This window comes from Taudactylus pleione, unplaced genomic scaffold (assembly GCF_031769625.1).
Source record: "Taudactylus pleione unplaced genomic scaffold, aTauple2 ptg000017l, whole genome shotgun sequence".
NCBI classification, from domain to species: Eukaryota; Metazoa; Chordata; class Amphibia; order Anura; family Myobatrachidae; genus Taudactylus; species Taudactylus pleione.
In genome coordinates this window covers 7726491-7750140 of record NW_028284419.1, presented here as the reverse complement: position 1 = coordinate 7750140, position 23650 = coordinate 7726491, and the positions used below count along the sequence as shown (strand labels likewise).

The following is a 23650-nucleotide window of genomic DNA, read 5'->3' as shown; positions in this document are numbered from 1 at the left end:
GTAACCATTATTAAATAAGAAATCTATAAAAGTGGTGTCTATTCTCACCATTTCTTTCTATTATTTTCATCCTTTATCATTTCCTCCTTCATTTCTTCTGCATTTGGAAGTTTGTGTAATCCTGAAAAATAATATAATTGTATAAAAATAATTTACTGAGATATTGGTTAGCGCCAAGTTTTAGATACTGTATATATTGTATAGTTTCCTTTAAGTTTACTCATTATTATCACAATCTCTTACCCTTAAAGAGTCTTGTAGCCCATCGAGACTGAAGTTCAGCAACAACCATGAGTGGCCCAACCGGGAGAATAAAGCAAATGAACGCTATTGTGGGCTTTTCAATGCCTAAAGGAATAATCTTTTTGTAGAAAGATCCTTTGGTTTCATCAATTTTAACAACTGATTCATCCAGAAAAGGGAAACTGTAGCCATATCCTGTGGCAAGTATGACAACATCAAGATTGTTCACAACAGAACCATCTGCAAAATGGGCCGATGTCTCGGTGAATGATGTCACTTCTGGCTTGATTATAATTGAGCCTGATAAAACACGACTTGGAAGCTCTTCACTTACCAAAGGCTCCCTCCATACAATGCTATGATTAAAAAGATAATATTTTACACCATTAATACCAATAAAAATATACTGTATAATCTCATGCAACACTCAATTATTGCATAAATGGGCTAATCCCAAAATTTGGTTAAAGTCCCAAGCAAAACTATAAGTTATATGAGTAACCATATTGGACAGATCAAACTACTGGATTGCATAGGGCTGATTAACAGTGTTTGGCAGATGAGCATACACACAGTCTGGAGGCAATTATCTGCTGGTTCAAAACAAGAAAATTTGGTTCAGACTTTGTGGTGTACTTAAGTAATATATATAATTTGATGTAGTAGTTCCCATCAGTTCAATAGCAATTATCTGCTCCTCAGAATTGCATGCGTACCCAAAAAATAATATGATCAATTTAATTCTTGTAATTCCCAGACATGCAATCATTTTAGACAATTCCAAAATCTAAATTGGCCGAATATGCCAAAATTGTTCCCATTATCTGTTTTTGCATGTGCTTAGTTGTAATATTAAAATTTTAAAAATTGTATAGAATAATACTGCTACTGTTATTGCTACAGTAACTGTAACTGCTATAGTAACTTTTTATTTTATTTATTTATTAACAGTTTCTTATATAGCGCAGCATATTCCATTGCGCTTTACAATTGGAAACATTAATAGAACAAAACTGGGTAATAACAGACAGATATATAGGTAGGAGTGAGGACTGTGAAAGGGGATGTAATTAGACATGGAAGTTATGAAGGTTATGTGGGCAGTTCTGGAATCTGATAAACTTGCCTGAAGAGGTGAGTTCTCAGGGAATGCTTGAAGGATTGGAGAATAGAGGTAAGTCTTATTGTGCAGGGTAAGGCATTCCATAGAGTGGGTGCAGCCCGAAGAAAGTCCTGTAACCGTGAATGGGAGCAAGTAATGCGTGGGGATGAGAGACGCAGATCTTGTACTGAGCGCAGAGGTCAGGTTGGGAGATATTTTGAAATGAGTGAAGAGATGTACTGTATGTTGGTGTGGTTTGGTTAATGGCCTTATGTGTAAGCAAAAGTATTTTGTATTCAATACAGTAGAAAATCGGCAACCAATAGAGGGACTGACAGAGTGGGGCAGCAGACGATGAACATTTGGCAAGGAAGATAAGCCTCACAGCTGCATTCATAATGGATTGTAATGGCGATAGCCTGTTTTTGGGAAGACTATTGCAAAAGTCAATGCGTGAAATAATGAGTGCATGGATTAGTTTTTGCAGTGTCTTCTGTGAGATATAGTCAAATTTTGGATCTGTTTTTTAGATGTATGTAGCATGATTTTGAGACAGATCAAATTTTTAGTAAACAAAGGACAGTTTAGAGTCAAGGATGACACCAAGGCAGCGAGCTTGTGGGGCAGGTTGGATTGTCGAGTTATCAACAGTGATAGAGAGATCAGGTTGGTAACTGTTATTGGCTGGTGAAAATATAATTAATTCTGTCTTAGAAATATTAAGTTTCAGGTGGCGAGATGACATCCAAGATGAAATGGCAGAAAGACATTCAGTGACACGGACCAATACAGATGGTGATAAATCTGGGGAGGATAGGTAGATTTGAGTATCATCCGCATACAGATGGTACTAAAATCCAAAAAAACAGATTCGTTTGCCAAGAGAGGTGGTATAGATTGAGAATAACAAAGGACCTAAGAAAGAGCCTTGCGGGTACTCCAACTGATAGAGGTAGCGAAGAGTAGGCAGAATTAGAAATTTAAACAGTAAAAGAGCGATCAGATAGGTAGGAAGAGAGCCAAGAAAGGGCTGTGTCCTTAAGACCTAGGGATTGCAGTGTTTGTATGAGAAGAGAGTGGTCAACAGCGTCAAAATCAGCAGAGAGATCTAGAAGAATTATGAGTGAGTAATGGCCTTTAGCCTTGGCAGTGACCAGATCATTAACTAACTTAGTCAGTGCTATCTCTGTGGAGTGTTGGAAATGAAAGCTCGACTGAAATGGGTTCAATAAGTTGTGTGAGTTTAGGAAATGTGTGAGGCGGGTGTTGACAAGTCTCTCAAGTAGCTTTGAAGGGCATGGGAGCTGGGAGATAGGACGGTAATTTGAGAAAGTATTTTTTTTTTCAGAATGGGAGTAATCACTGCATGCTTGAACAGTGATGGAAAGATGCCAGTAGAGTGGGTGGTTGGATGTAAGTTGGTCTAGTGTATGGCCAGCTTTAGAGATGATTCCATGGAGTGAGATTATTAAAAGATTTTGATAAAAAAATTTTTTCTAAACATTCAAAAATATACAAAAACACAGACTACTGTTAAGTAATGATATTGTAATTACCTGGTCTTAGATGTTGTTCAACGTTTGTTCAACTGTTTTTTAACTGTTACATAAATTACACTATAATTTGTATTATAGCAATTACATTGCTATAATACACTTAGGGCCATATTCAATTTGGAGTGAAAAGTCCCTTGCTGGACTTTTTCCCACCATCGCTGGTTTCATTGGTGACAAAAAGTATCACGCTCGTGTCTGCGTATCCACGTATTCAATTTGAAATCAGAGACACTGGGACCCGGCGAATTCGAAATCAGCGAAAAGTCCTGTCATTTTTGGGGAAATCAGCCTGACACCCCCCAAAAGATGTTCTGACATGGGGGTTTACTTTGGGTACCCCCAAATAGCCCTGCGGTAGCTGCGGTTTTGCGTTTTTAAGAGGGTGGTGAAGAATAGCATTTAGGAGGTTTTTTTTGCAAAATAACAAGTTCCATCAAATTTGGGGTACATGAATATGGGTGCAAGCATATTTTAAAGTTGGTAATATGAAGCTTAAAATAACGTGAAAAATCCATCTTCCGCAACCACCTGCAATAAGAAAAAACACCTGGGGCATACATAGGGACCCCCCCTGAGTCTATTTAGCTAGTTTTAAAGTTTGTCCCCCAACTTTGTTTTTTTCGCCCCCAAAACAAAAGTACTTTTTTTGGGGTCTCCTAAAGTACTTTTTAACACAGATTACCTTTAGGGAACTGTCCAAGGGTTGCAGGATGGTTTGTGGAAGTCTGCACCCCAAAACCCCAATTCTGCACTTTATCTCGCCACCTAATCTTTTTCGCCAGGTCAGATGCATTGACTTTTCGCACCGGCGAAAAGTTGGCCAAATTGAATACGGGGAAAAGTGGAATCAGCAAAAATGACGTAATCGGCGAAAAAGTTTCGCCGAGAACGGCTTTTCGCTCCAAATTGAATATGGTCCTAAGTGCTTATAATACACAGCTACCATCGTCATCCACGGTTGCCTCAACACTGATTCTAAACTTAAAGTAAGTCTGATTCAGACATGCTACAGCCAATGACTACTCTATGGCCCTGATTCAGAGCCGGACGCTCTGACCAGAGCGCTCGCACTGAATCAGGGCCCACCTCCATAAATATGGAGCGTCCTCCTGGACGCTCGTATAGCTGTGGGTCACCACCCACAGCATATACGAGCGTGCAGGATGATGGTCGCGATGGTCTTGACCATCGCGGCCATCGCCAATGCGAGCCGAAGCCTGCGGTTGAGTTTCTCAACCGCAAGGCCCGGAGTGATTTTGGCTCTATCAGAGCCAAAATCACTCCCACTGACATCACTAGTGAAGTCAGTGGGGCCGGCTTCTGACGGTAGGCATTCCCTTGGGAACGCCTCCGTCTGGGAGGCACGCCCCCAGCATGCCCACCAAAGGGGGCGTGCTGTCAATCAACATCGACAGCACACCCCCTTTGATCAGACACTACGAGCGAAGGAAAGTCCTTCGCTCGTCGCGTCTCGTGCATGTGCACGACGGAGCTCCCTCCGTCGTGCGCATGCGCAGTGCAGACCATCGACCCACTTGCGAGCGGACAGGCGCTCGCGAGTGGGTCTGAATCAGGCCCCATGTCTATAGTTGTATGTAATATTTAGGAAAACAAATACTAGGCACATACTTAATACAATACTGTTAGAGGGAAAACACTGAAATAACATTTTGATAATTTTAATTATTTTTTTCCATTTAATTGTCTTGGTCTTTACCAGATTCTTCTTTTACACAGTAAATGTTACAAACAATGGGGCAAAGGATTGTGAGGATTTTGAGCACAAAATGACTAATTTAGATTGTATCCATTCACAAAACATGAGACATTATATTAAATCTCTGTCTAAGTTGTTTTGGATAATGCTGTATAAACTATGACATGCCCCTATTAAATCTTTTTGGTTTCCCAAATATTTAGGTTCTGTTGTAACAGTATTGTCTACAATAAAATGTACTGCTCACCTGCATTACCTGGGGGCACAACTCCTAGAGGCAACAAAATTGTTTTCCTCCAGAGTGTTGGGGGTGGGGAGGGCACCTATAGGTGAGAAGATTTATGGAATACTGGGGCCCAAAGTATAGGGCACCCAGTATTTTTAGTCCCAGCCGTGCGCTGTCTATAACGTTATCCATTTACATATGCTGCAGAGACCCCTCCTGCAGTAGCACAAATCACAATCAGGACAGGTAAGAAACCAGGGATGGGTGCTGAGTGTGGTGCTATTAGAGATAATGCTGGTGGAGTTCTGCCATTGATAACCATTGCTTTATTCCAATTCCCGACTTTAATCCCTATTAATTTGTGTTACTTTGCTTAGGCTTGTTTCTTATTACCCCTAAGAGTCCTAATTTCAGTTTCAAATCTGCAGCATTATGTAATTTTAACCAGTCCTGATACCAGTGTACGTAATGATCTAAGAAGTGCTATAATTTTTATCCATGGTGGGGTTTGCTGCATTTTTATAGCAAATAGCACCCATACATTACATCCAATAGAACTTCTTAAACAGCGTATATGGAATAAATTATGCATTTTCCATTCATCCTTGTACACTGCTCCCATTATGACAGAATACTATACATCCTATAGCATGAGCATCCTGATAGAAATGATTCCCCAGATTTCAATTTACCCCTCCGGTTCAATGTTGTACAATTCATGGTTAAATTGTTGGTTCATTTGTTTCTTTATCATCCATCGAGATACAGCAGGTGGCAGTAGGTTTTCGATCACATTGCTGAAACGGCACAGGAATTGCAAATCAAAAGGAAATCCTCCTCTGCCCAGGCGCCTAATAACCCATACTCCTTTTTTGCTGCTAAGAAACACCTGCAAAATATATGACATAGGTGAGGTAAGAGACAGGGACAGGCAATAAGTGAGGACTCTGATGGGTGATTCGGAGTCAGGCGGATCTGTGTGCATGAGCACAAGTGGTGAGTACTTATGTACAGTGCAGGCGCAGATGCTAATTCACGCTTTTTTGTGTCTGTCTGATTCTGAATCCCACAGAACTTCACCGAAACCTGGTGGCTGAAACCTGGTGGCTGAAACTTGGTGGCCGAAACCTGGTGGCTGAAGCTGTCTTTCTGTGAAATTGGGTGTTTCAGGGTGGCAACAGGGCAGTGACAATGTGACTGTCTTGTTGAAGTCTTGTGCGACTGTCTTGTGGGAGTGTCATGGGTGTGTACTGTATGTGATGCTATTCTGAATTGTGTGTACGGAGAAGGGAAGCCTGTTTCTGAAGGATCTCTGCGCCTAGCATTGGGCTGGTGCATGTGCCGATACTAAACCCCCGCATTAGCTCTATGGATTCCCACATTAGCATAACGTAGTAATTCAGGATTCCACAATAGCTCACATCTACAGCTGCTTTGTGTGCAGCTCAAATCAGCTCCTGATGACCATTTGTCTGGGGAAGGTCATACACTGTTACCAGAAATAATGCCGGATCATGAGAAAATAGCTGGTTTGCTAGTGGCTATTGATGGTGCAGAATCTATAACAGAGCGGTAATGGGGTATGTATAGTATGGTTATATACCTTGTAGGAAACATACAGTATGTGAGTCTGCTTCCTCCTTGCTTATGCTCACTAATCTCTTATGTCACTGTGTGTTACTGAGGGGGAGAGAGGGCAGGACGAATGGCAGTAGCGCTAGTTGCTGGAAGTGATGGATGTATTTTAATTTGATGATTAATATTTGTTACAGGTGAATGATGGGAGAACAGTATAAGGAAGACATTGTTATATAGTGGTACCTGCAATACACTACAATGTACCATTGTGTGAAAGAGAGAGGCTGATAAATTACAGATTGATAATGAAGATGATGACATTTTGTGACTCGGTGATGATAAAGCCAAATAACTCACTTTGGGGCATATTTATCAAAGTCATTTTATGGGAAATTATCTGAAAACAGCATTTGGGGATGCGCAGAAGGGTGACAGCAGCAGTTATTGTTAGCCCATAGAAGCCTATGGGTGATTCTCTGTGTGAGGCACGGGACATTTACATACATTCATGTATGTAAACTGTTTATGTACCACAATTTTTTTTTCTGATGTCCAAGTCTTAAATACTTAGTTGGTAGAAAAAATACTTTACAATTCACTACAGTAAACCATTCCTTCTGGAATTTTAAAAAACTCTCAGAGAGTCTCGTGCATCCCGCAGAGTTTTCAAAAATTCCAGAAGGAACGTTTTACTGTAGTGATATATTTTCTGGTGTATATTTTCTACCAACTACTGTAAGTATTTAAGACTTGGGGGTCTATTTACTAAGCTTTGGATTAAGATAAAGTGAGCGGCGATAAAATCCCAATCAGTTCCTAACTGTCATTTTTCAAACACAGCCTGTGACATGGCAGTTAGGAGCTGATTGGTTGGAACTTTATCTCTGTTCACTTTATCTCCATCCAATGCTTAGTAAATAGATCCCTTGGACACCAGAAAAAAAAATTGTGGTATAGAAACAGTTCACTTATCACACAGACAATCACTATGCACTACTGTTTCATGACCAGGCATGCACATTATTCTCACCGTGTCTATACCGGGGAGCAAAGTGATAGCAGTAACTACCACCAGGGCCGTAACTAGGGGTGTGCAAGTGGTGACGTGGTACTGAGCACAGGGCTCTGTTGGCGGTACCATCAATGCCCCTGCATCTGGCTAGCATGGTGACTGGAATGATACCCTGCAGCCAGTTTCACTGCTGCAGTGCCGCCTGTAGTGTCCTTTGGACGCACCAGGCATGCATCCTGCAGTCTGTACAGCCTGCTCTAGGCAGTGCTGTACTTCCCGGTGTTAGTGGAACCACCCCTCATCATGACATTATGATGTCATACATTGAGGGGGCAGGGCCAGCACAGTGCACACTGCCACTGCCGCCTTGTTATGTCACTGACTGTGAATACACGTCTAACCCTTTTCCGGGACTGGGCTTTCTCGGAAACTGTGTCCCGGTACCCAATCTGTGATAAATACAAGCAAAAAGATTAATTTTCACATTGTGAGTTGGGGTGAAAATATCAAATCACAACTGTATTAAAATTAAAAATTGCAGACTGTGATAAAGATGCCCCATGGTGCTTTATATCTGCACCTTCAGATCCTAAGCCACTGAGCCTAATATTTGTGCTCTACCTGCTTCAGATATTAGTATTTAATCATAGAGGATCAGCAGGTGACTTGGGGCCTGATTTTGCAAGGATTGTAATTGCAAAGCTGCACACAGGCTATAGATATGATGTATGCAAGCAGACAGCTTTGCAATTGCAATCCATGCAGATATGGTAATACAGCAGGAGGCATCACGCCTTCTGTGCATTACTTATCCGAGCTGCATTGTACAACACAGCATCGGATAAACTGTTTACCATCGGCCAGCTGCGGTGACCCATGGGGTCCCGCAGCCAGCTGCCACAGTTTAGAGGAAGGGGTCAGGAAATCTCCATCAGCCAATGGAGATCCTGGCTTCTTCCCTCCCCCACAACGGTGGCGACACGCCTCTGTTTTGGGAAACTGAGGGCATCGCCGCCCCCTCCCCACCCCCAAATGGCAGCAGACTGTCAATCACTGACAGTCTGCTGCCAGTTTACCTGCAGACTCTTACACCCATTCTGCACATGAGCAGAACGGGACTGGTACCTGCGCAGATTCCCGAACATCGTGAATCTGCATTCAGTGGGGAACGCTGAATTCGAGCCTGATTCAGGTTGATTCGCAAGGCTGCGTTCACACGCAGTGATACGATGTTTGCATTCTGCGCATGCGTATAAGACGCAGGGCGTGAACCGGCCACAGCGATCGGGAAAGCCATAGCAGTGAGCACGCAGAGTCTTCACACAGTGATTGTCAGAAAGTGACCATTTGAGGGTGGTGACGGGGGTGGTCAGAGAAATGCAGGCGTGCCTGGGTGTTTAAACACCTTTACAGGGGTGTGCATAATGAAGCCCCTGCGATAGCGTACGCTTGCAGAGGTCTAGATGGCGATAGGAAGTTTAGCAGTTTCTGCGGTAGGGTCAGGTCAACCACAACTGTGCGAATGGTTCCGATGTTACTCGATGGTACCGATGTTTTTGCTGAATTGCGGATGCATGTTATGGGAAGTGGGCGGCTTTATACAGTGATGGGCGTCTTGGAATAGTGCTGCGGTTGCAGTGTGATTGCATTCATTAGCATATTTCTGCAGCGAGCGGGATGCGTGCGAATGCAGCCTTGCAAACCAACCTGAATCAGGCCCTTAGGCCCTTAATGCTTCCCTGTGTATACCAATCATCACTATGATGCTCTGTTGTACATAGAGTATTACCCACTATTATGAATCTCTAATATGTACAGTATAGTGGTCATAATTATGAGAATTTGCTGTTGATACTTGCATAATACTACACATAGGTTACAATAAACACTATGGCCCTTATATTAGAAACCACAGTTGTCATATTGAATAAAAATAACATTCTCCACTTGTTATTTAGAGAAAATACAAATTCATTGAAATATACCTGTGAGGTTTGTGTAGACAGTTCATTTGCGATATCAACTCCAGTGTTACCCATTCCGACTATTAATACTCGTTTGCCATCAAACCCAACTGGCCTCTTGTATTCTCGACAATGTATAACTTGTCCTTTAAACTTTTCAATACCTTTATGGAAACAAACCATGATATCCATATTACATTATTAATTAAGGGGATTTGATTGAATTTTGGGACAAATAAAGCAATCTCTTTACAGATCCTCCAAAAGGACCCCTTATGTCTGTTGAAAATATCTTTGCCCCCACATTTAATGTGCAGTTAGCTATGCTGTATTACTCATTGGTGATGGTTAGGAAAAAAAATACTTAATGAATTAGTATGGCTCAGGTAACTGCCATAAAAATGTATTTAGGAGCTTTGGGAGCAGAACTTGGTGGAAGTATGTTTTAGCACACGTATCATCATTTAAAAAAGAAATCCTGTGTTACATAAACATGAAATGCATTTGGGTCGGTTTTATTACTATTGTGCTACAACCCTTGTACTATGACTGCACACTAATTATTTGCCAGCCTTAAAATTAAGGCCCTCATTCAGAGCCGTACGCTCTGAGCAGAGCGCACGCTCTGAATGAGGGCCGCCCTCCATAAAAATGGAGCATCCTCCTGGACGCTCGTATAGCTGTGGGTCACCACCCACAGCCTATACGAGCGTGCAGTTTGATTGCCGCGATGGTCGTGACCATCGCGACCATCGAAACTGCGAGCCGGAGCCTGCGGTTGAGGTTTTCAACCGCAAGCTCCGGAGTGATTTTGGCTCTATCAGTAGTGATGTCAGTGGGCCGGCTTCTGACGGGAGGCGTTCCCGTGGGAACGCCCCCGTCAGGGAGGCACGCCCCCGGCACGCCCACCAAAGGGGGCGTGCTGTCAATCAACATCGACAGCACGCCCCCTTTGATCAGACACAACGAGCGAAGGACTTTCCTTCGCTCGTCGCGTCTGGCGCATGCGCACGACGGAGCTCCCTCCGTCGTGCGCATGCTCAGTGCAGAACATCGACCCACTTGCGAGCGGACAGCCGCTCGCGAGTGGGTCTGAATCAGGGCCTAAGTTTCATCTGTAACAAAATGCACAAACCTAAAGAAAAATCAAAATAGGATATGAAAATCATTCACTCTCAAACCATTTTAAAGAATGCCACACCTGCCTAGTTAAAGGCATTAGGAGAGTAGTTGGGATTAAACAAGTGAGACCACATTGGAGAAAAAGGGGGATGGATAATGAATTGGCCAAAAAAGAAATGAAAGCAATTTATGATTTAACAACCCTGTTTCCATGGGACCTTAATAATGATTTTAAAATTAAATGGTTTTTATGAATTTTATCAATTTTTAAATTTTAGATATTTTTATTACAATTGATATGTCTCTTTATAATATTATAGTCTATATACCTTGAAACTGGGCCATATATATATATATATATATTTATTTAAAGGTTTATATATGGGTCGTATTGGATATTTTTATGTCAATTATGTGCACATTGCATTCTTGAGCACCAAGCACTTTAAAACATTGTATGCATTCCTATACTTGGTATATTGGGAAGCACCTTAATAGAGGTTGATTGTAAATACTGTATATACATCCTTTTTAGTAAAACATTCCCCATAGTAGTAAGTCTGCGTTCCAAGGTGGAACGCAAACTTTTGGGTCAGAGTCCGGAGATATAGAAGGAGGAAAGATCGCTACTACATGGGGGAAAGTTTGCGTTCCACCAAACGGAGCAAACATCACACAGGAAATACCTTGTCTCATCGGTGATAGGACAGCGATATGAGGCTGCCTATCCAGGAATTGGCTAGTAAACCAGATGTGACGGAGCTGTCATCCGTAGATAGCGTTCCAGGAGTGATTAGGGCTGACTGTGTGGTCGGTATCAGTGTATCTAAATAGAGGAGTAGGTTTACCCATAAGGCTATGGGTGCATTCCAAATTAGAACATCGATACTGGAAATTACTGTAAACCTCGCTTTTTTGTTTCAGATACCCATAAAAGGTAATTATTACTCTTATATTTGAATGGAATGTGCTCATAATATAAGTTATGTTTAGAAAACGTGTTTAACATTGTTTGGGACTGTTACTTCCACTTCCCAATTATGAACCAATAACAGGAAGGGAGGGGGATATAAGGGTTTGCATCCACCAAAAAATTACACCTTGAGAAAGACTCCAAGAGTTGAAACGCATTGGTGGAAGGTGGGAGCTGACCCCAACTGAACGATAAGTAGACGGACACCTGGCCGCTAGTGTCCGCCTACTTCATTACCGACTGTGCTGCCCCTGTCAGCTTTGGATCCCCCTGTCTGTCATTGATAGCGGGCCCGGCTGAGTGTGAGGATCAGTGCAGCTGCTGCACACAGGTCCTCAAGGTCAGTATCATACTGTAGGACCTGTGCTCCCTTCCCCTACTTTTCCAGACTCCATCCCTCTGATGGCAAAAGTCCGGGCTGGTGGGGAGGCCGGTGCTGCAAGAGCTGTCCTCAGCCCATGTGTGTTTGTTGGCGTGCCGCTGATTGCGGCCATGGATGATGACGTCACACGAGTAGTGGTGGGCAGAGTGAACGGCTGTGAAGCCGGAATATCCAGTGTTTGGTTGGGTTACAGACTCCAACGCGTTTCGTGCCTCCAGGCACTTTATCAAGGATGGCTTAGGATCCATTGGGGAAGGTTTAAATACCCTAAAAACTTTATTGAATTTAATTAATAAAATGGAAGTTGATAGCCGGAAGTGGTAATAAAAAAGCGGTATCCATGTGTTCAGCTTCCATTTTTTTAAGGAAGATGTATTAATAAGAATATATTTTCTTTAATTAAAAAATACTTTTCAATAAAATATTCAATTAAGGTGCCACATATTACTAAAATGTAAGGGATGACTTAGGGAAAGTAAATTTATATATAAGCAAATAGATAAATTAAATTTTTATAAAAAGGCATTTAATTCAATGTCTATATTAAGACCATGAGGTTGTAGGGTTCCTAATTGGTATATCCATTTTGTTTCAACCATTTTTAAGTTCTTTACTATGTCTCCACCTCTCAAATTATGGTGGACTTTTTGAATAGCTGTGAACGGCAAACCTTCTGGATTCTTGTTATGAGCTTCCAGAAAGTGATTTGAGACACTATGGGGCATATACAATTGGGTGCAAGGTTTAGAGAGTTAAAAACCTTGCACACCTCGTGCCAAATTCTGGAATACCACGGGTATGCTCACTCCCGCTACCCGTGGTATTCAATTGAAAAAATAGGGGTCGCAGGATTTTCAGCTCTGAAAACCCTGCGCCGCGTAAAATGAAAAAAAAAAACAAAACACCTACCTGGCAGGGGGTCTCCGCGTCTCTCAGTGGCTTCCCCTCTCTCTTCTTACTGGAGAGGGGGCTGCTAGGAGTCCCGGGGGCTAATGGGAGGAGCAAGGGCTGCTGGGAGATGTAGTTCTCCCAGCGCCCATTCCGGGGGGTCAAACCGCACCGGGAGTCACACACACACACTCACTCACTCATACACACTTACATACACCACACACACTGACATACTCACCGCTGCTGCAGAAGAGCCGTCTCCCGACGCTAGATGCAGAAGAAGAGAAGATGCAGAAGACAGTGCTGACGAAGGTAAGTAATTAAGGACTAATTAAGCTAATTGGATACTTCCAATTGCTTCATTAGTCCTCAGGGGGGGTGCCTCGTGGGTGTCAGAGCAAGTCCCGGAGATTTTTCCTTAAATCATGGCGTTTAGGAAAAATCACGCTTGCTCAGGAGGTGCGTGAAAAAAAACCTCCCGATGCGTGTTTTTAAAAAACCACGCACCTAATAGAATAGCAAAAAACCCAGAGGAAAAACCTCGCAGGTGCAGTTGTTTTGCTATTCTCGCACACAATTGAATATGCCCCTATGTGTTGTTAGGCCTCTTTTTATATTATAAATGTGTTCGGCCAATCTGGTTTTGAACTTCCTTTTTGTTTGACCTACATACTGTAGCATGCAAGGACATTCCAATAAATATATTACCTCTTCGCTTTCACATGATAGGAATTCTCTAATAGGGAATATTTTTCCACTACGGTTTGATTTAAACTCTTTTATTGGTTTTGTAGTTTTTTCTTTGAATTTTTACAGGCTACACATCTTAAACACTAGTGGTAACCTTTATTTGAAAAACAGGTTTTTTTCTTCTAGGGGAATGAAGCTTTTCACCAATTCTTGTTTTATATTCTTTGCTTTACGGTAGATAATGCAAGGGTTTCTTGGAAGTATGGAGTTGAGTTTAGTATCCAGTTCCAAAATGTGCCAATGCTTTTTTTATCAAATTTTCTATAGCATTGTTATTGCTATTGAATTGTGTTATGAATGGTAGGTCAATTTTTCCATCTTTGTTTTTTCTTTTGTATGTGATTAAATCTTTTCTTTCTAATTGTTCTACTTTTTTCATTTGAGTTTCCAGAATGCTTGGTTTATATCCCTTTTCTTTCTATTTACCATTCATAACACAATTCAATAGCAATAACAATGCAATAGAAAATTTGATAAAAAAGCATTGGCACATTTTGAAACTGGATACAGAACTCAACTCCAGAAGAAGAAACCTGTTTTTCAAATAAAGGTTACCACTACTGTTTAAGATGTGTAGCCTGTAAAAATTCAAAGAAAAAACTACAAAACCAATAAAATAGTTTAAATCAAACCGTAGTGGAGAAATATTCCCTATTAGAGAATTCCTATCATGTGAAAGCGAAGAGGGAATATATTTATTGAAATGTCCTTGCATGCTACAGTATGTAGGTCAAACAAAAAGGAAGCTCAAAACCAGATTGACCAAACACATTTATAATATAAAAAGAGGCCTAACAACACATAGTGTCTCAAATCACTTTCTGGAAGCTCATAACAAGAATCCAGAAGGTTTAAAGTTCACAGCTATTCAAAAAGTCCACCATAATTTGAGAGGTGGGGACATAGCAAAGAACTTAAAAATTTTCGAAACAAAATGGATATACCAATTAGGAACCCTACAACCTCATGGTCTTAATATAGACATTGAATTAAATGCCTTTTTATAAAAATGTAATTTACCTATTTGCTTATATATAAATATACTTTTCCTAAGTCATCCCTTACATTTTAGTAATATATGGCACCTTAATTGAATATTTTATTGAAAAGTATTTTTTAATTAAAGAATATATATCCTTATTAATACATCTTCCTTAAAAAAACTGGAAGCTGAACACATGGATACCACTTTTTTATTACCACTTCCGGCAATCAACTTCCGTTTTATTAATTAAATTCAATAAAGTTTTTAGGGTATTTAAACCTTCCCCAATGGATCCTAAGCCATCCTTGATAAAGTGCCTGGAGGCACGAAACGCGTTGGAGTCTGTAACTCAACCAAACACTGGATATTCCGGCTTCACAGTCGTTCACTCTGCCCACCACTACTCGTGTGACATCATCATCCATGGCCGCAATCGGCGGCACGCCAACAAACACACATGGGCTGAGGACAGCTCTTGCAGCACTAGCCTCCCCACAGCCTGGACTTTTGCCATCAGAGGGATGGAGTCTGGAAAGGTAGGGAAAGTCAGGGTCTTCAATAACGGGACAGAGTGACTGTGTTCATTTTGAATCCAAAAATCAAATGTTCATAAAGGAGCTATAAACATACGCTGCTATAAATAATCTAGCCACATAATTTTTTTCACAGGTGCCGCATTAATAATCAGTTTTTATGACATAATAGTGCTCATTTATTAATCTAAGTCTTCTCCACCACCCCTATGTTCACAGATGTACTCTCTGTGGGTGCCGCCCCCCACCCCTGCGATCAAAGATGTAACCCCGCGGGTGCTGACCCTCCCCCCCGTGATCTCAGATGTAACCCCCCCTGCAATCAAAGATGTACCCCCATGGGTGCCGACCACCACTACTGCGATCACATATTTACCCCGTGGGTGCTCCCCCCCGTGGGTGCTGCCCCCCCATAATCAAAGATGTATCCCCCATGGGTGCTACCCCCGCAATCACAGATGTACCCCCCTCCCGGCGATCAAAGATGTACTCCCCACGGGAGCCACCCCCCCCATTATCGCAGATGTAACCCCCACAGGTGCTACCCCCCATAATCAAAGATGTACCCCCACAATCACAGATGTACCCCCCGCAGGTGCTGTCCCCCCACCACAATCAAAGATTTACCCCCCATGGGTGCCACCCCCACTCCCCCCACCCACGATCGCAGATGTACCCCTCATGGGTGCTACCCGCGATCACAGTGGTCCCCCCCATGCGGTCACAGGTGTACCCCCCCGTGGGTGCTACACCCCCCCCATACTCTTCCCCCCCAGTACAAGTGGGGCTTACCTTCAACTCTACAGACTACTCACAACCCCCTTCCCACGAATGGCAAACAACTACTCCTGGCCTCTCTATGTGCCCCATCCTCACTCACCTCCCATCCTGATGGCACCTGCAACAGGCTATGGTAGGCTAGTGGTTACAGTGCAGGTAACTTGATGCAATGGTCCAGGGTTCAAGCCCAGGGATAGCTTATTTATATTTAAATATTTTATATTTATAGAATTAATATATTTTTTTATAGATTAAACCATTTTCCTGGGGACAGAGATGAGGAATGTACTAATTACCCAATGTGTCCCCACTGTACTGCCTGGCAACCTGTGAGCCCGTGTAATGCCTGGCCATCCTCACTCACCTCCCCTCCTGATGGCACCTGCAACAGGCAATGGTAGGCTAGTGGTTACAGTGCAAGTAACTTGATGCAATGGTCCAGGGTTCAAGCCCAGGGATAGCTTATTTATATTTAAATATTTAATATTTATAGAATTAATATATTTTTTTATAGATGAAACCATTTTCCTGGGGACAGAGATGAGGAATGTACTAATTACCCAATGTGTCCCCACTGTACTGCCTGGTAACCTGTGAGCCCGTGTAATGCCTGGCCCTGACACCCTCTTCCTGACAAGGTGCACACCCATATAATAACTGACTCCTATAATGCTGTGTGCCCATATAGTACCTGACACCTCCTAACGTCACCCAGACACACATGACACCCTCTCTCCTGTTACCCTGTTGACCTGATTCAGAGACGGACGCAATGGTGATTTTTACGCAGATTCGGCAATTGTTTGCTACTGCGCATGTACGAACGCAGTACTGCATGCGCAGCTATTCCATCACTATCACGCACACACAGAGGGTCCACGCACAAAGTGAGTGACATGTAGTCAGCATTTGGGGATGGAAACGGGTGGGAGGGTGATTAGAAAAACTCAGGCGTGTCTGACTATTTAAACGCTGTTTTGTGTTTGGCATAAATGAATCATTGCACTCTTATGTGCAGCATAAGAGCTCTCTGTGTGTCAGAACTGCAGTGTTAGTGGTTGGTCAGACATGATTTATATGCTGTGTGACTGCCTAATGTGCATCAATGGTACCGATAAGTACACTGTTGCACGTTGTACGGATATGAGAAGGCATCAGTGGGTGACCCTATTCTGGGGTATGCTTTATAAGGCATTAGTAAATTTTAGTAACTGCAATCTGTGAGAGTATCCAGTTGCGTTTGAATTGCCATTCATCTCTGAATCAAGCTCATATATAGGGGCACATTTATCAAAATGTATTTGAGGTAAAATCCCCGGGGGTTTACCTCAAATACAAAGTATTCCCCAAATGTATTAAGAAGGGGATACCTGCTGCAATCCTCCATTACCGCTGGCAGCCGCCTCCCCCATAGATGCCAAATTTACTAATATCCGGAATGCGATGTCCAGATATTGGCCCCCGCAGCTAACCACCATCTGAAGACGGCGTTGGCCACTGTAGCCTATGGGCTACTTTGCGCACTATTAGCCAGCGGAGGGATCCGCCGGAACCCTCCTCAGCTATGGCGGATGTGCATGTGCAGTCCATGAGACTGTAGTGGTCGGCCGCTCTCCGGAAGCATTGCAGGGATGTTACTGGCATGCCCTGATCGCTGTATGTATATATATATATATATATATATATATATATAGAATATTTTGCAAGTCCTGCACACTCAAACATATATTTAAAATGCTGGGTGCTTGGTCATATAGTGCATATAGAGAAGGAACCAAAATTGGTACACCAGCACACCAATGTTCAATGCAAGAAAAATTTTTTTTATAATTCCATGTCAAAAAATCGTCAGAAACAACATCATATCAGTTCACTAAAAGTGCCAAACAGTGCTAGGTAGTGCATATCCAAAGGGTACTTATCAGTGACCATACAGTGTGAACCGATATAGCAGCATCTTGAGAGGAAGCCCGACAGCTGTTTCGGCGCCCACCGGCACCTTCCTCCTGGGGCATAACAAACACAGGGCGCGTCTGTCCCATATGTACCATCACAAATGAATTGCACCTGTTGATCAATCAAATGCACCTGCTTAACTCACCTTAATCATGTTTTAGTATCCATGGCCATGCTGTCCGCCGCGTCCAACGGGGACCCGGAAGTGACGCGTGCGTGCCAATGGAGTTTGCGTGTCAATAACCAGAAATGACTTTCCGGTCAAGCGAACACTGCAGTAAATCTAATACTTTAAAATAACTTACTCGGTGCAAAAGGTAATGACCTTAGTAGCGCTTACACTATGTGACAGAATACGGGACAAACAAACAATTAAACACTTATATATAAGAGAAAAAAAGAAAAAAGTATATTGCTGTACTAACAAAACTTAATCACAAAAAGCAATTAAAATTAAATTCTTCATTTAAACCTAGAGGTGATAGTGTTCGTAGATTATATATCCATCGACTTTCACTCTGAAGCAGATGTTTATTACGATCCCCGCCTCTTGGAAATGGAGGTATGTGGTCAATAGGCATAACTTTAAAATCCAAAGGATTATGTTTATTCTCCACGAAATGTCTGGCAACAGGAGGAGTATTACCATCAATAGTCTGGAATGCTTTGCGTATAGAAGATCTGTGTAACGCAATACATTCTTTCAGCATTCTGACTGTTTTGCCAACATAGAGATGGTTACATGGGCATTTAATGATATATACCACAAATTTGCTTTCACAGTTAAGACGATAATTGATGTGATATAATCTCTTAGTCTTGGGGTCTTCAAATTGGTCACCAGTAAGTAAAAACCTACAATTAATGCACCCTGAGCAACGGAATACTCCTTTCTTCAAAGACAGTCAAGTTCTAGGGCTCTTAATGCTGATGTCAGACTTGGTAATGATATCTTTCAAATTATAAAAAGTGCAGTGCTACGTCATTGGCACATAGTGCAAACGGATCCTTTTCTATCAGAATGCTGTAAAAATCCACCACTCTTCAGTTACAGAAGAAGTAATAATTTGAAAGATAGCATTACCAAGTCTGACATCAGCATTAAGAGCCCTAGAACTTGGCTGTCTTTGAAGAAAGGAGTATTCCGTTGCTCAGGGTGCATTAATTGTAGGTTTTTACTTACTGGTGACCAATTTGAAGACCCCAAGACTAAGAGATTATATCACATCAATTATCGTCTTAACTGTGAAAGCAAATTTGTGGTATATATCATTAAATACCCATGTAACCATCTCTATGTTGGCAAAACAGTCAGAATGCTGAAAGATTAGATTTACTGCAGTGTTCGCTTGACCGGAAAGTCATTTCCGGTTATTGACACGCAAACTCCATTGGCACACACGCGTCACTTCCGGGTCCCCGTTGGACGCGGCGGACAGCATGGCCATGGATACTAAAACATGATTAAGGTGAGTTAAGCAGGTGCATTTGATTGATCAACAGGTGCGATTCATTTGTGATGGTACATATGGGACAGACGCGCACTGTTTGTTACGCCCCAGGAGGAAGGTGCCGTTGGGCGCCGAAACAGCTGTCGGGCTTCCTCTCACGATGCTGCTATATCGGTTCACGCTGTATGGTCACTGATAAGTACCCTTTGGATATGCACTACCTAGCACTGTTTGGCACTTTTAGTGAACTGATATGATGTTGTTTCTGACGATTTTTTGATATGGAATTCTAAAAAATTTTTTTCTTGCATTGAACATTGGTGTGCTGGTGTACCAATTTTGGTTCCTTCTCTCTCTCTCTCTCTCTCTCTATATATATATATATCTATATAGTATTATGTGTGTGTATATATTACTGTAATTGTTTTAGCTGTGCAAATGTATGTCTTTGTAATATTCTCCTGAATTAAGCTGGCCACACATCAGACCAACTTTCCTCCAACCAACCAACTGACCAACCGTCCAACTTGCCTGTCCAACTAAAATGCTTCCCCACACATCTAACCAACTTTTCATCCAACCAGGCAACCAAACAACTTTTCAACAGACTAGCCAATTCTGTCCAACTTGTGATGTCACAGAATTAGGCAGAGAGTGCCTGCCTAGTTCTGCATGTTTTGAATAAATAAATATATTGAACACACATGCACATATATATCTGTGTATGTAATATATATATATATATATATATACACAGTATATACACTTGGTTTAGGCAGAACTCCACAGACAACAGATGAGAAAGGCTTGTTAACAGCAACTTCTCAGATGTTTATTACATCTTTCTTCAAGGCATATGTTTATGCATATATAAGAAGTAAGTCGCACACACCTTTAGGTACATATGGCTGCCCGGTCAAAAAATGCATTCACCAAAAACCACCTTGAAGTATTCGTGAAGATATTAACGATACTGCTTTAGAACCTCTATACTCTCCTCCCTAAGGATGACGCTATTTTGCATATGCATTCATATAGTAAATAAAGACTCCAGACCTAGAACTTGTGGTTCTAAAGCACAAAGTATTATTCAAGTAAAAGTACAGTCAGTTACACGCTATGATCTAAGTACAATTTATTGCAAAGGAATTATACAGACCCAAGTACAGTTATACATACGCAGCCCTCTGGACCAGATGTAGGCATCAGCAAGAAACCCCCGTCAATCAGCATTCAGCACGAAGACTAGAAACCCAGGGTCAGAGCACACATATTTATAACCCCCCAGAAATAGACAACACAATAGAGAAGTTTGTTGCTATTACCATTGGTCCTAAAGGAGTGGACATGTGTTACAAGGCATCTAACAGGTTGGTTTAAATAGACACAGTCCAGCCTCTAACAACTGGTGGTCTCTGGTTTCCCACCTCATGCAAATCCTAACAGTTGGCCATATAATGTACATTTTGTTGCTTGAAGTCTCTGCGGTCCATAAGTTGAGAATGCATGTTGCGATCTCTACATCGATGTTACCGGAATACTGTTGAAAGAGTACGCATCAGTACAATACCAAACATAGCTTACTTATCACGTATAAAACCTTAGTTACCAAATAATCTTTATTTTACAGCAATTATAATAAATGAACATACTTAAATCTTATACCTTAAAGCTTATGGAACCTTGTATGTAAACATGTAATGTGTGAATATGCGGGGTTTGATGTAAAGATGCTGGTTAACTTGGGGCAGATGCATGTGCATGAAGCTAATATTCAGCGTTTTCATACAGGATCTTATGCATTCGCTAATATGTGACTAGTTGACAGCACAATTGTGCGTATTAATGTGTGTATGAGAAATGGTGAAAGCTGCAGTCGCATGATGCTAATAGTAATATCGCCACATGTACTTAAGTGTGAGTTTATCTAAAATGTCGCTTGGGTGGCCATTCGCAAAATGGCGTCTTTCGAGTTCATTTCCAAGATGGCGTCTTGCGGCCAGTCGCAAGATGGCGTCGCTGCGATCCAATTTTAAACTGATCTTGTTTCAGCCAATTACCCAGCTTCGACAGTCCACCCTTTGAAAGCGAACAACATGCTATCACAATCTGATTTTAAAAATATAATGTAGGCTTACATTTAAAGATTATCAAGTGTTATTATGGGATGGCACAAGGTGGTTCTTAATCCATCAATAATGTGTCTCTGAGTGGGGACATAAAACTACTATTATATGCACACTGCGGATCTTGGAAGATTATGTGGAAGGTGTGGGGATACACCAGTCCTATAAAGGCAGTCTTGAAGGGGAAATTTGAGACTTTACATTATCTGAGGTGTTTTAAAAATAACATTTCAATAATACATTCTATGCAGGTCTAAATATAATACACTAAATTATGGTATTTCCTAGTTCAGGGTTCAAATGCAGTTCTTTATTCACCTCGGTATTCATACTGACCACCATCGTAATTTTGTTCTTTCATTTTACTCTATTTTTCCATTTCCACACTTCAACACAATAGGAACACACCAGACACATATGCCAATTATTATGATGACAATCAGTATAAGGATCAAGAATTTGCCTATGCTGGCGATTACATCCTGGACCCATTCCCCTAGACCTGAGAACCATTTCACTGGGTTCAGCCATGAAACCCATCCTTCTATCTTCTCCCCTACTTCAGCCACTGAAGCATTATGGTTCTTACGGAATTCCCATTTTAGCTGCAGAATTTCATCCATCTTTCGGTCTATCACCTCCTTGGGGTCGCTGGTATCATTGGTGCCATAGGTGCAACATTTTACTCCAAATTGGGTGGCCAATGTTACGCAATACCCTCCACTAACAGCAGTTAAATAATTTGACACTAGCCTGTGTTGCACCAGTTCTTTCTGGTACACTTGCAATTCTCTCCCTGTATACCTGAATGTGTCATTGTACATCTCGGTGATATTATATATCAATTTAGCAAGTTCCTGAATATATCTAAAATTTAATGTATCCCGAGCGATCCTGGTGGGATCCAATGCGACTAAAACTTGAAAGCCAGTTGTCTCACTAATTAACTGAGTGGCTTTATGCACGTCACCAGGTATCATATTTCATTTTCCTCTGTGTTCATATTGCGTTTGAAGATATGGTGATGGTGTGTTTTTATGTATACCAAGCTTTTCAACATGTGTGAGGGTCATAACTTCTGGGACTACTCTTCCCAGGTAACACAAACCTTCAGAACTTGGGGAGAGCCACTTATACGCCTTTCTTCCACATATAAAATACACATTATCAGGGAGAACATAAGGAATGGTATGCATCATTATCATTAAGCACATTTCCCTTGCAAACAATCCTATTTCTGCGTCTTCCATCAGGTACATGCAAGTCTCTGGCTGTATTATTTTAGCACAATAACTATCTGGCACCTTACCAATAATTTCTTTGGTGGAACTCAATGTATACCAGTACCTAAAATGTTTCCCACTAGATTTAATTGAGCATAACAGATCATGGTTTATGGACTCATTATCAGCTCTCTGTGAGAAGGTCATCGTCTGATTATTCCCTGTCACTTCCCAACTCCCGGGTTTATTGGGGTTGGTTATGTTTAAACACAAAAGTGATCTATCTACTTGGAATTGATAGAGTTTGAAATGAGGTGGTTTGGATGAGAGGAATTTTCCATCCAATGTTTTCCCTTTTTGCAATTCTAAAATTTCCGTGATATTCAGCGGAAATGGCACCAACCCTACATTATGCTGTCCCTGTGGCACATGTGAACACACCCAGCAATCAGTTTGATTTAACACTTTGCCTACCATGCAATGATAATCCTTTAAAGGATACCCACCCCAGTAGGAGTTATATTTAGGCTGGCACCATTGGATACAGTTCTCATCAACTAGGGACCCACAAAGCTCACAAATACAGGAATCTTCAGAAACCTCCACACCGTCCGAGTATCCAGAATAACAGCTCTCTTAACAATAACAGTACTAAGATTGGTCAGACAGTCCCATGATTGGCATTGCACTCCTTTTGACTCCATTCCATCAGCACTGCCATCAACTCCCCTTTCCACAATCGGTCCCCCTTCACAGAAACCGGACATTCCCGAACCGACCAGGATGGTGAACACTCTAAAAGAGAACATGAAAATGAACACAGCAGGCCCGTCCATTGCCACAACAAAACCTGCAGATTTCTTTAAATTCAGGTATCTCACTACGACCTTTTCAATCCTCCCGGAACAAGTTCGCGAGTGACAGGTCCACACTATCAGCCTTGTCTCTGACTTGTTTCTCCACTGGTTAATTGACCTTTTTGCAGTGAGTGGAATGGACCCAGGTATCTCTCTCAGCCACCTTCCCACCGATCAATCAAGCAACCTGAATGCAAGAAATTTCTGATCATAACATATTCTC

At 41.8% G+C, this 23650-nt stretch overlaps 1 protein-coding gene across 1 annotated transcript in view; it reads right to left on the bottom strand.

Moving 5' to 3' along the window:
• Positions 1 to 23650, bottom strand: part of LOC148540777 (dimethylaniline monooxygenase [N-oxide-forming] 2-like) — a 130185-nt gene that overhangs the window by 8296 nt on the left and 98239 nt on the right. Inside the window, exons 5-8 of the mRNA XM_088481714.1 lie at positions 9420 to 9562; positions 5537 to 5733; positions 244 to 599; positions 49 to 121 (exon numbers count right to left, since the gene is read on the bottom strand). Of these exons, the coding sequence (XP_088337840.1) occupies positions 49 to 121; positions 244 to 599; positions 5537 to 5733; positions 9420 to 9562 (769 nt within the window). The remainder of the gene's footprint in view (positions 1 to 48; positions 122 to 243; positions 600 to 5536; positions 5734 to 9419; positions 9563 to 23650) is intronic.